The sequence below is a fragment of the Nelumbo nucifera genome, chromosome 2 (genome assembly GCF_055504915.1).
Source record: "Nelumbo nucifera cultivar China Antique chromosome 2, China Antique-T2T, whole genome shotgun sequence".
Classification (NCBI taxonomy): Eukaryota; Viridiplantae; Streptophyta; class Magnoliopsida; order Proteales; family Nelumbonaceae; genus Nelumbo; species Nelumbo nucifera.
The window spans coordinates 32,078,963-32,092,455 of NC_142650.1; the positions used below are offsets into that span (position 1 = coordinate 32,078,963).

Below are 13,493 nucleotides of genomic sequence, written 5' to 3' on the forward strand. Positions count from 1 at the left end.
GCAAAGCAAAATCCATTATGGTTGTTTGGTTGTATATAAAATAGAAAAAAGAAAAGAAAATGATTTCCCTGGAAAATATATTCAATAAGAAAGCTAATTATGTTCCTACTATTCCTGGACCTGTGAAGTGGAGAAATGTTTGTGTAACAAGATATGATGGAGACGACCAACCTTTGTTTGGAGAATGACTTGCAAATAAAATAAGGAGTGATACCATTACTTTATATAATTAGTACCCAGTTTTTGGGAAATTTTCGTTTTGATTTTCCATTGCCAGTTCAAATGCAACCAAATGGAGCCCAACTTTTTGATAGTAGATGGGAATTAGGAGGTGGGGATAGAGAGTATACAGTTTCGAGTTGGGATCTCCTGCCAATAAAACACATTCCAACACCCTACCAATTTAATCTAACACCACACATCTTACATATCCACAAAATACTACATCCGTATATTAGAAACATCTCTCCATACATAAGAGCATGTAAAAATATGAAATGTTCCCCATGTGTGACTGTCATATCATGTGGGTAGGTGTAGTAGAGTCGTCATGGATATGAAATCAGGCTTTTGTTTTAGGAGAGATACCGAGTGAACATCTCAACTACTGGCCTACTGGGTAATTGGCAAATGGAGGCCACTAAGAGAAAGCTTTTAGGGATCAAATTACTATAAATACATACATTACTTTTGCAAGATATAGAAGTAAAGTGATAAACCAAAAATAGTAAAATCAATGTTGGCTATCCATAAACTTCAAATCATGCTTTGCTCTTCATTTGGTCGTCTCTGTTAATTCTCTTGACAAAGTGGTTAATTTCTAGATGGCTCTGTTATTTCAGTTGGCCATATCTTGATCTAACCGGTCAAATCTGACGACCTGAGGTAAAGTTTATCCAGCCCAAGGGTTCATGGCTCAGGGCCAGTTCAAAGTTCACTTTGACACCTTATTGTACAAAGAAATCCAATGTTTTAAAATTCGATATGGGGGCTGAACCATTTTTGCCTCCGGATCATGGGTTACTGGTTCAATCTTTCAGATAGAATGGGTTACTGCCAAAAAAGTTTGTATATATACTTAGTGTGCAACCCATGACTAGGTGACTGGCTTGAACAGGTCAATAGTTCAACTGCCTGAGTTGGATGTTTTTTCACCAAATCAATGATTTTTTACCAAACCCCAAATTAAAAAAAAAAGACCTGGAATCATGGCCGAGTGATGGTTCAAAAGGTTTGACCATCTAGGTCTATGACAGGTTGAAAACATTGGAAGAAACCCATGCAATGGCCAGTTCAAAGTTCACTTTAACACCTTTAATATACAAAGTTATTAGAAGAAACATGTGCAATATATCATGTATGGACTAGTGTAAAAGATGCCCATGTTTTTGTAAGGGAGTGATTAGATATTTAGATTCACTTTTCCAATAAAATGGAAAATGAATTGGTTGTGGATGATTTTAAGTAGTCCCATGAAAGAAGGAAACACTACACAATATCACAAAATTCCAAATGGGTTGAGAATTTTGAGATGCAAAGGAGAGAAAATAAGCTGACATGGATAAAGACCTAGGGTTGTAAATGGATCAAATTGAATTGGATACAAGTAGATCCAAATTTGGTTAATTAATATTTGAATTCAAATTACATCTTATCCATTAGAACTATATCAGATTTAAATCAAATTTGAATTGCAATTGAATGTAGAATAATATTAATAAATTAAATTTAAAATCATCAAATATATTATATATCTATAATATATAATAAAATGAATATTTGTCTTGATTTTGATGCATGCCATAAAATTTAAATATATAATGTTAACTTACATTTCTACCCTTTTATTTATACATGTGCCCTTACAATAGTTGTTAATAAAATGAATAAAAATGACTTTAATTGTATTTCGTGAATAAAAATAAAAGAGAAAATCTATACTGCTGGAAAAATATGATAGGATCAAAGTTCCCCACCCCTAACTTTTTTCAATATCATGTATTTTCGATATCATAGTTGAACCCTTGCTAAAAGATGACATTCAAACTAATAGATATACATTTCGAATGCATATGAACATATATGTAGTTAAATTCAAATTGAACCACATTTTGTATCTAATAAGATGAATTCATATTTAATCCAATTATATATTTATTGAACTCGAATTCAAATTTGGATAAACGGATACTGTGAACGGCCACTCAACCGGTGGTACGCATGAAAATTCACAGGGGCTTGGATTGGATTAGCCTAAGGCTGCATTTGGTATTTCTTATTTTAAGAAAGGAGATAAGTTCTTAAAATAAGAAATGCCAAATGCAGCCTTAGAAAGCTCATACATGGTACCAATCAGTCTTACTTGGAGAACTATCATCGATAGCCGTCCTCTATAAAATATTCTGTTTAATCAATGGTCGTGATCATCTCATATCCTTTTTATTTTTTGACCTTTGACCTATAGACCGGTGAATCCAAACCTAAGCAATGAATGCACACGTGCATGATCAGATTATATTGACTTGATATATTTAGAAAGAATGGGCCTGGGCCGATTGTGGTCCTCGCTACTGAAAACCACAGCTGCCTGCTGAGTGCTGGCATTTCTTGTGTGACTGAGATTAGATTTCATTAGATTGTGAAGTTGGGGATGAGGTCGACATTATATACAAAGAAAAGGACAAAACAGAGAAAATGGCACAACAGAGCATCATATCATATCACATCACATGCACAGACGTTACTTAGGATGCCTTCTTCACCTTCACTAAAGTGGGCCCACGCCCTCCTTGTCTCCGTCCACTTTCTTCCTGCCTCGAATCTCCTGCCACATCTTCTCTTCCCCATTCTTCAGCGAACAACGATTGCTGATAGTATTTAAGGGCTACGATTAATACGAACACTGCATAAAGATGGTCCATCACTCAACATATCAAGCCTCAACTTGCCAAAACTGCCCCTACATTCTTTTGAAATGACGTAGATATCCTTACCTGCCCAAATGCGGGCTACTGTTGAGGACAAATTCCACACGAGGGTAAAAATGCCAAACGCCACGGCTTTCTTGTGAGAGCATGAATTCCAAGCGTCTCGAAATCGCCTGATCCAAAACTTTCCTGTATGTAGGACCCATATGAACAGATCAGGTGGTGACTATTGAAGAGCATCCTGGCCCAAGAGATTCTTCTCAGGTGTGGAAGCCAGAATGTGGGTCCCGCTATGGTACCCAATTGATGCTCAACCTTATGACCTTATGATAGACGGTCCACTTCAATCGTATACTATAATATCTGTAAAAAATTAAAAACAAAATCTGATATTTACCGCATCCTGTTAACTGGGTGGAATAAGAAGAACAAATTTTTGGTACCGTAAAAACTCCAAAGAAACCTACAGACAGTGAAGAGCCAAACGTCAACCAGAAGGTCCAGAACCAGAATCAGAAACCCTACAAACATGAAAAGATTTTATTAAATAAAAACCAAATAAACCTTACCCAGTTTGGCCATCTTCCATACAGTGATGGAGCTTCCACACCGAGCCAAAACAAACAGCAAAATTGCCAACTGCCATTCTCACACAGTTCCTCTGTTTTTAGTTCTTTAAGAGAGAGAGAGAGAGAGAGAGAGAGAGAGAGAGAGAGAGAGAGAGTATTACCTTCATTGTAGTTGCAGGGTGTCCAGAGAAAAGGCCTCTGAGCTTTAGCAGGAACTCGTTTAAGTAAGGAAGAATCAGCTTTACTAGCCAAATTGCCTCTTCTTCACCCACAATAAATGTATGGTTTGAATCATCTATATCTACAGCTCCCCTGATAAGCCAGCAGAAAATATGTGAGATTAAAAAGAAATTGTCACTTTTTTGTTTCCTTGAGGTTATGGGTTTGGGAGATTACCTGCCGAGGATTGATTTGTAGACGAAAATTATAGCAAGATAGATGAGACCCAGATAAGACATTGCGGATATTAAGCTGTGCAAAGTGAGAAACAAGAGAATTAGTAATTATGGCTCTGTTAAAACAGGAGATTCGTGAAGAAATGCTGTCTAATTTTCTTTGGTTACCTGAAGTTAATGTCTTTAGAGAAGGAGGATGATAGCAAGATGAATGTTCCAATTCCAAAAACAAATGCAGATTTTGGGATGTCTCTCCACATTACCAAATCGACTGAATTATTGATAAGAATATAAAAGAAGAAAAGTGAGAAACAAGAGAATTTTAGCAAATGAAGTGTAGGGCAAAGAAAAGGAAGTTCACATTGAAATCAGAAGTTTAGAACTTACCAATGCTTTGTAATTTGTTATGGGTTTGTGGGTTACTCCTGTATACTTCTGAAACTGCAATCATAGAAGGCCAAACGATAGTGAGATATGAAACAAGAAGAAAAAATGTGTATACACAAAACGGGGAACCAATATCACTATAATGTACCAACTACCAAGAAAATTACTAACTTGATGGTGATTTTCTAAGATCATGATTAATTACAGGACGAGAAAAAACAGAGCGTCGCTGCTTATTCACATTTGGAAATAGGGTTGTTGGTTTATCATGAATTTGAGGGAGCTTATTTTCTTCATCCATAGCCTTTTTGAGCCTTGCGAGTTTCTGAGAAATTAGAGATTTGTCTGCAACAGGTGATGTTGGCTTTTTAGTCAGAATTGGAGAGATGGGTTTTGGTGTTTCATTGATCTGTGGAGCTTTATCCTCTTCGTTGACATGCTTTTGGGATTTTATGGGACTCTGGACAACTACAGGTTGATCTGCAACAGGAGCTGGCTGTTTATTCACATTTGCAGAAATGGGTTTTGGTGTTTCAGGGATCTGTTGGACCTTCTCCTCTTCGTTCACAGCCTTTTGGGATTCTATGGGACTCTGAACAGTTAGGGGTTGTTCTGCAATTGAAGCTGGTTCTTTATTCACAATTTCAGAGATGGGTATTGATGTCGGCACATCGACCTGATCATCTCTCTTCTCCTCATTCATAACCTTCTGGGGTTTCTGTTCTTCCATCTTAATTTCTTTGACATCGAAGCTCTTCTTTTCTATCTCCATCTCTGTATCATCCTCCTCATCGCCCCAATCATTTTCTTCATCCCCATCAACACCATCATCGTTCACGACAAATTTCTGTGGAGATTTGATCTCGGCCACATCGCTAAAATTGACTGAAATCGTCTTCTCCTTGCAAGTCTCTTCAGGAACCCTAGGAGACCCGGATCTAATCTTCCCCGTCTGAATTGGGCCACTTTCATTTCCATCGACCGACACACCAAGCTCCTTACAAGATTCATCAGAAGATCCATTCGATTCAGATCTTGCCTTCCTTAAATGAATTGGCCTCCTGCCCAACTGAATTAGGCTTTTATCAATTCCATCAAGAGACAAACTGAGAGATTCACCAGAAAATCGATGCGACTGAGATCTCGTCTTCCTTATCTGAAATGGGCTCCTCTCAAATCCGTCAAAGGATTCAGTTTTCCATGTCTTCCTCTTCCCACGCTCCACACCACTCTGATTCCGATTCAACTGTCTGTTAACCTGAACACCACGCTCACTGCCACCGCCACCAACTTCTTCAGAATTCTCTTCACCGGTGAAAACCTTGATCCCACCTTTCACCTCATCGCTCTTCATTCTGCTTTCCCAGACAGAACCTGCAACAACATTTCTAGCTCCAGCCCGTCTTCTAGCAGCCTGAATCTTCTCCATTTTATCCGAGTCTCTACGCACTCACTCTAACTCTTAGCCTCAATCAAGCACACTGAGAAAACAATCAGAACTGATAACGCTCGAAGCCTAAGCAAGAGAGGTTGGCTGAAGAAAGCATTGCGATTCTGAGGAAGCAATGGGTGAGGGAGAGAAGATTATGCTACAAGGCTCGATCCAGTTTTCAGGAAAAAGGACAAAAATGGTGGAGATGGGTGATTCACTGATTTGTTTACAGGACAGCTCTAGTTGTTCTCTTCACTTTGCATCGATGGATCTCTGGTAGCTCTGTTTCCGAGGTACTCAAAACTCTTGACTCATTAGTCTCTCACAGCAGAAGACGACAGTGAATTTAGCAGAGAGAGGCAGAGAGCCTAGCAGCGTAGGGGAGGAGAGCTTCCGGAATACTCGAATGACTGGGGGCTTTTTTCTATGCTAAATACACTTGTCTGGGAGCTGAAGTTAAGAGACTGAAGAAGGTTGCCGTCTGGTGAGTAGGGATGTCAGTGGGTCGGGTTAAGTGGTAAACCCTCCCAGATCGGGCTCGGGTTGAGGTGAACAGATGAATGATTAAATGATGATGAATCCGACGACCCACTGGCATTGTAAAATCAAAATATTTGTATATAAGATAAGATTGGCTGAGCATGGTGTATTTTATATGAAATGGGGCGGGCTCGTTAGCTTTCTTTCAGCCTGGTCGGGTTCGGGTTGAACCAAATCCTATTGTAAAGATTTTGGTCAGCAGAGGCTTGCCAAGAAAATTTTGATCGAGTGATCTCAACCACTAGATTGGTATACTCTTGTTTTTACCTTTCCTCGTTACCTTTTGTAAGTGGTTACACAGACAAGATAGGCGTAGATGTACTGGATGATGAAAAAAGGCAGCTAAGTGACCGTTGTACTGGATGATGGAACCCTAGAAGGTGTTTGGCTGTTTAGCATGAATGTATTTAAAATAAGTTATACAGCATTGTAGCAGAAACAGGCATAAATCGTTTCTGTTGATTCACACACCCTCGTCAAAAGAAATATAAATAAATCGGCAGCCTTCGGTTTCTACTTTCTAGTACCCATTTAGGAGAGCTTTTGGGACGCGGTTTCTGGCCCTCTAAATTGGGCCCCGCCATATAAACATCAAAAGTTGTAGTTGGAGAAAATCCATAAAACCGAAATCAATGTGGGGAATTGAATACCATCTAGGGGTATTCGGTTTTGTTTTATTTTATTTTGAGAGGGAAAAAGTGTGTCAACGAAATTTTGGTTTTCATTGACTAAGATTTGGGAAAATCTATGATGTTGGGAAGATACGGTATAGAAAAAGTTTTCGGTGAAGTGTACATTGCACTCATAGAAATCTGAAATTACATTCTCCATAGTCTACTAGTAGCCCCCTTATAAATTGCATCCTATCCATGGATTTGACATCGATTCATGGTTGAGATTCATTCAACCTGTAGGATAAGGCTAAAAATTCTAGGAGGCGCTAAACATTCATTCTCCTAAAAGTTTTCACCAATTACAATACACTCATGAATTCCCGTGAATTTTGATAAATGACACTTGACTGGTTATCATGTTTATGATTTAAGTAGATTGGTCATAAGTTTTTCAGATATTATGTCTTTTTAGTATCATAGTTGAACCCTTAGACATTCATGTTCTTCTTTCAAATTTATTTGGGGTCCATGGAAAATTTATGTTCCCCGGACATCACTTGTTAATCTCTAAGGTGGTTAAATGCTAACATGGTTTTCGAACCGTTGTTGAATTGGTCTCTAGCAAAAAATCGTTGAATCGGTCAATGACCTGTTGACTTGTGCGAGCGAGTCGACCCATCGACACATTCAACGGTTTTGGCTGTTTTTATTTTTAATTTTTAAAAATTTTTGTTGTTAGAACGGATTGTCCGTTCGAATCAGACGGTCAAACCATCGACCTAGAACTCGGTGGCTAGAACGGTTCCATTTCTAGGTTGTTTTTTAAAACCATGAGTGCCAATACTTGGATGGGATAAATTGCCCCTTTTAATAATGACCTTTTATGGTTAAAATAATCATTTTCTTTATTTACTTAGAAATAAAAGAATACCCAGGTAAATGCATTTACCTAGATAAATAATTTCTTGAAAAGCAAACAGGGCCTTAATTACTAAAGTATGAAATTCAAGGGTGGAACTAGGATTTTTTTTTGAAGTGACCAAAACTAGTAAACTTGAATAGGAACCAAAATATATATTGAATTTAAATGAGTTATGTGAGGATTTTTAAGGCATAGGTGGGCCATGGCTCCCCTATGCCACCACCCATGTCTCTACCCATGATGAAACTACCCTCTAAGTGACTTATTTGGAACAAATGTTCAACATGATTTGCTTGTTTGTAGAAGCCCAGTCCAAACGTAGGCCATCTCAATTGGGCTCACCATGGTCCATAGGTCGATTATCAGAAACACTATTTTAGGTGACTTTTGGCACCGGAGCATTTCACAAGTGGACCATAATTCACAAGTGATTTTTTTCATCTATTTTCTAAGAAAAATGATATAGATTGATTAAACATTTAAAGTGATTTGACTTAATATTATATTATATTTATAATGACAACGGTATAAAAACTAGTCAGCTTTTTTAAATTTCAATGTGTCATGTCATGAGGGCAATTCAGGAAACAAAAATTTAACGTTTCAAGAATCCCCTCCTTTCCCATATCCCAAAGTTAATAATCATTGCAAAAACATTTTTTTTATTTGAAAAATATTTGCCAAACCTCTACTTAATGCTGAACAATAACAAATTAAAAAGGTAGAATATTTTTTTCCTATAATCATATTTTAATTGTAATATTTTTTAATAAAAAATTAAAACACTTTAAAAGCCTAATCAAAAGATGTTTCCACCGATTCTAGGGGAGCAATTTGGCTTGGCCCGATATAATAAAAATATGATTTAGGTTGGACTCAGTTGAAATGTGGGTTAGCGTTAGGGTTAAGGTTGAAAAACTCCAACCCGAACCAATATATGATGTATCATGCTTTAATTTGTAACTATACATTATTTTCTTAAAAACATATATTTATATGTTTACGTATTGATTTATTGTATCCAGTTATGTAATTATGCTCATAGTGGCATATATATTGACTTTAAAATAAGCCTTCATACTCCAATCCATGTTTTCATGCTTTCCAACATGAAGTTGTACCATTACGCCAAGTAATAGTCCATGTCTGGAGATGTAATTTGGGTGAACTCAGGTTGGAATTTTAATAAAATTTGAATGGATCCATCCCATATGTTCAAATTCGAAACAGTGTAAATGTTTACTTTGGTCAACCCGAATTTCACCCTTAGCCTGATATGCATATGTTTGTAAGTTTGGTTAATAAAACTCCAACACAAAGTCAATCCAATCAACTCGATATCACAATTGGATGGAATTAGGCTCCGTTTGATTTGTAGGAATAGGAGTTTAGAATTGGAATTGGAATGGGTTATTTTGATTTCAACTGTTTAGTTGGGTAGAATCATGAGAATTCTATTTCCATTTTTGATGGAATGATATTCTCCATTTGAAGGAATAATATTCTTTGCCCCTTCCTTAAAAATAAAATCTCATTGCTACTGATTTAAATTTTCATTTTCATTTCTGTCTGAGCCAAACAGACAATGTGACCTTATTGACAAACTGAGATGGGTTGAGATTTTAACACATTGGGTGCCAAGACAGTCTGAATTACACCCCCATTCTGCTCAATGCAACCCACGACAAACAGCATTCCAATAAATAAATTAAACCGCAAGCTTATGAAAACAATAGTCTTTTGAGCCGTATAAATAAGGTGAAATCCATGAAAAGACACTATTTTGTCACAAAAGGCTCAGTTTGGTAAGACTATAAATGCAAATATGTACACTACAAATATATATAAAATAATACTCTACAATATTAATTTGCATTTGTACTCCTTCCAAACTAAGCCAAAGTGTTTATACATAATCTAAATAATGGATTCCACCATTTGACTTTATATGTATATATGCTACAAATACAATGTAAAACAATGGGCTATGAAACCCAATACTATGAATTAGGTCATTTGGCCACTTGATGTCTTAGTTCATCCATTCTTGAAACTTGCATACTTCGAACCTTGATCATGAGTAAATACTAGCCAGCTGTTTACTCCTGCTTGGGTTTGCTAGCCCTTTGTACAAATCTGTTTTTAACAGATTTGTGAAGAGTAGTGAAATTTCCAATATAGTTGCATAAATTCACCGTTAAACATACAAATTCGTTCTCTAGTGTAAGATTATGAGGGATTAGACCGGTCTAACATGAACGCATATGATTATGGTAGATTCAGGGTTGGAGACAGAAAATCAAACTCCACTTGGGTCAGAAAGTCCTTAAGGCCATGTTTGATTTGATACAAAATAAAAGAGAAACATAAAGCTGAGAGAAAGTTAACAAAATTTGTGAGATTCCTTAAGAATTGTCCTTCGACTTTCTGATTTTTCTTTTCTTATTTTTTATCGAACCAAACGCAACCTAGGCATTTGGTGATCAAGTCAAAATCATTTGGGGCACATTCGAGCTGAGATGAGCCAAATATCTAGCTTTTTAATCTTGGCTTGTCAAAAAACTATGAGGCTCAAGTTCTGTTTGAGTTAGAGCTTAAGCACAAATTTGATTAGACTCAAAAGCTCTTCAATTCAGCTCAGCTTGGCTTGAGCTTGACTAGGAGCCAAGCTTCTTATTAAAATAAAAAATTATTTTTTATTTTACATATAAAAATTAAGAATTATAAAAACTAGTATTATTATAAGTATAAAAAATAAAAAAATGTTATATATATAAAAGCTCGCAAGTCTCATGAGCCAAGCTCAAATAGCCTATATATGAAAAGCTCGATTCATGTATACCCTATTCAAGACAAACCAACACTAGAGCTCTTAACAAATGGTTTGATTAAGATCAAACATGTGACCAATGAGTGTGAACGTACTAGTAAATGTAACTTTTTTCCTATAGACAACTAGGAATTGGGATTTGCTCCTCACAGAGCACACCTCACACCAACCTCACAACAAATCCCATCGTGTATTGGGAACATCTCCCCATAAATAATAACATACAAGTATGTGCAATTGGGATGTTGTTGTGGGGAGCAGATTTGTACTCGACAATTAGACATGATGGAATCTAAGAAAATATTTATGGGTGTAAGTGTGGTGGTGAGTCAATATGGGATGGTCACTTTGAAAGACGAAGATGAAGTGAGGTTCTGGTTAGGGTTGTAGGTTGAGGTAGTGGGTGTGCTTTCGGCCTTTCGAGCATCTTGGGAGTCTTGGTTGAGAATTCTAATAATCCTAGAGGTTGTGCATTGTCTTTTTTTTATAGAGAGGATATCGAGGATATTAGCAAGACACGAAAAGAAACATTTTCTATTAGGAAAGGGGATCTTTGTCCTCATGTTGGTTATTAAAGGGACACCATTGGTCTTTCGCCATGTGTCTTGCGAGATCCTCCAAGGATAAAATTTTCTTTCTCCTAAAGATTCTTGCATGCTATGTGTGGGCTAAGACCCTTTATGGGTTTCCCTATGACCAAGTGTCAATGACAAGATCTGAGTTTGACTGACGTATTCATTCGCCTTTGGGTGCCTCGTGTCAAACACCCACAGGAGGGTGTCACTAGCCTTGGGGTCTATCCACTATTTGTTACAACATGAATTGTTTTTTCATATTCATCGCAAGGAACTGGCAATGTATTGGGGTTGTCTTAGTTAAGGGTGCAAATGGATTGGCAATCCAATCTGAGATCCGATCCTATTTGGTTGAATTCGGATCACCCCTTGGTCGGATCTTCGGATCAGCCCCTATCTGATCCGATGTGTCATATATATATATATATATGTATATATGTGTGTGTGTGTGTGTGTGTGTGTTATTTATTTATTTATAAATATATTATTTATATTATATTTTTATAAATTTATCATATTATTTTTTTTAAAACATGTATATATATGATGGAAATAATTAAAAAATACTTGTATTTTTTGTTTTTATCTTTATTTAAATTAGTATATTTTATTTTTTATTTTAATAATTTAATAATTTAATAATTTTTAAAGAAAACAAGTCGAATCAAATAAGATCCAAAGATCTGATAGGATTCGAATTTAGATCGAGTCCTATCAGATCTGATCGGATCCGACATGAACAATGTCTGATCAGATTTGAATATACCCTGATTCGAATATGCTCCAATTCGTTTGCATCCCTAGTCTCAACCTTGCGGTATCATGTTATGTCCATCACAAGTCTCAGGGGACGCTCATTGCTCATCGTAGGTCCCCAAGAGGTGTTTTACACTCATCGCTATGACCAACTTGTTTGTTAAGTGGGAGTTAGTTTTTAGTTTTAAGTACATAAATATAAGACTAATGGGTTTGGGTGGATTGGATTGGGTAAAGGCGGGTTTGGGTTGAACCCAACCCATTTAATTTCATATAATTGGGTCATTAATGGGTTGGCGGGTTAGATGGATTGCTTTGACCCAAATCAAACCCAACTCAACCCACCCAATTACCACCGCTACTAGTGGATTGGATTAAGTACTACCTGAATTCAACCCGATTAATAAACAGATCAATTACTTTTTTAAACCGATAAGATCCAATTATAGATATCCGAATCCAACCTAAACAAATCAAGTTCAAATTAAAATCAGATTAAATGCGATCCATTTGCAGCTCTAGCATAATATGGAATAGCATCCATCAATGCAATAAAATGATTTCCTTTTTGAAAGCCCAAAGGCTAAATTTCATATAAAAATCAACAGATTACATCTCAGAAACAATCAATGACCTAAGTGGGCTGCTTGTTACAATATATAGCTTTGATTTCTTTAATGCATTTATCCCCACAAAGAAAGTTCTGAGACGGTTCCAGGACTATTATGAAGCTGCTTACATGCGATTCTCAATGTGCATTTCTATTCAGATCCATCCAAGATCAAATGGCATAGCATACAATTAGGCCCACAATAAGATAACCTGTACTAAATGGCCAGATCGTATTTCAATGCTAATTAACTTCATCCATCAATTTGATCATAAGCAGAAGGGATCTACATAGAACAAAGATGTAAAATCTTGATGAGTAGGATTTGGAAACAACATCCTTTCTGGGTTTGATTCCGTGGATGATTTTAATGAAATAATCAACCAACATTCCACCCTGATTAATTGACATTTATATTTAAACCTCATTCACTCATTAATTGCATCATCATATCACATCGAATAATCAATTCCACTAAGAAAATATTGGCATTAGATTAGATGTTGGCATTTATAGTAAAAAAACTAAATTTGACGTTTCATAAGGAAGTAGAAATGGTATCCAATGTTGAATTGATAACTGAAAGCATTTGTGGTAGAAAAAAAGTATATTCTCATAAAATTTATATTGACCAACCTAAGCAGAAGTGACAATGGTAACAAATGCAATCTTAGAGAGGAAAGGTGTCTCATTTAAGGCTAAAAACCAAAGAATGACGAAAATGTAACCTGCCTACAGAAAAAAAAAATGTGACCCAAATAAGATATTTCTCATCTTGTCTTGCATGAATTATGCAAGGAAATCAGAGAAGGGTCATAACAAGAATACGAACCAGATAAAAGTTCATAGCCACCAAATCCAAAACCGAATCTGTTGAAAATAAATTACCGTATCAGAGAAAGAAAAGAAAAACACTTCCCCTAGACACTGGAAAGA

The 13,493-nt window shown here is 36.4% G+C and overlaps 1 protein-coding gene across 3 annotated transcripts; it reads right to left on the bottom strand.

The window, feature by feature from the left end:
* Positions 1-2,502: 2,502 nt before the first annotated feature.
* LOC104603309 (uncharacterized) lies at positions 2,503-6,173 on the bottom strand. Of its 3 annotated transcripts, none has more exons than XM_088898767.1 (9): positions 4,450-6,173; positions 4,279-4,332; positions 4,060-4,162; positions 3,893-3,967; positions 3,658-3,808; positions 3,497-3,566; positions 3,325-3,390; positions 2,994-3,116; positions 2,503-2,867 (listed from the first exon to the last, which is right to left on the bottom strand). In XM_088898767.1, the coding sequence occupies exons 1-9, from the start codon at positions 5,705-5,707 to the stop codon at positions 2,851-2,853; spliced, it is 1,917 nt and encodes a 638-aa protein (XP_088754893.1). In that variant the 5' UTR covers positions 5,708-6,173; the 3' UTR covers positions 2,503-2,850. The 3 variants fall into 3 exon arrangements, with proteins under 3 accessions (XP_088754893.1, XP_010265609.1, XP_010265612.1); XM_010267307.3 differs by having other exon boundaries at positions 2,503-2,902; positions 4,450-6,168; XM_010267310.3 differs by lacking the exons at positions 2,503-2,867; positions 2,994-3,116; positions 3,325-3,390; positions 3,497-3,566 and adding exons at positions 3,123-3,290; positions 3,395-3,448.
* Positions 6,174-13,493: the final 7,320 nt, after the last annotated feature.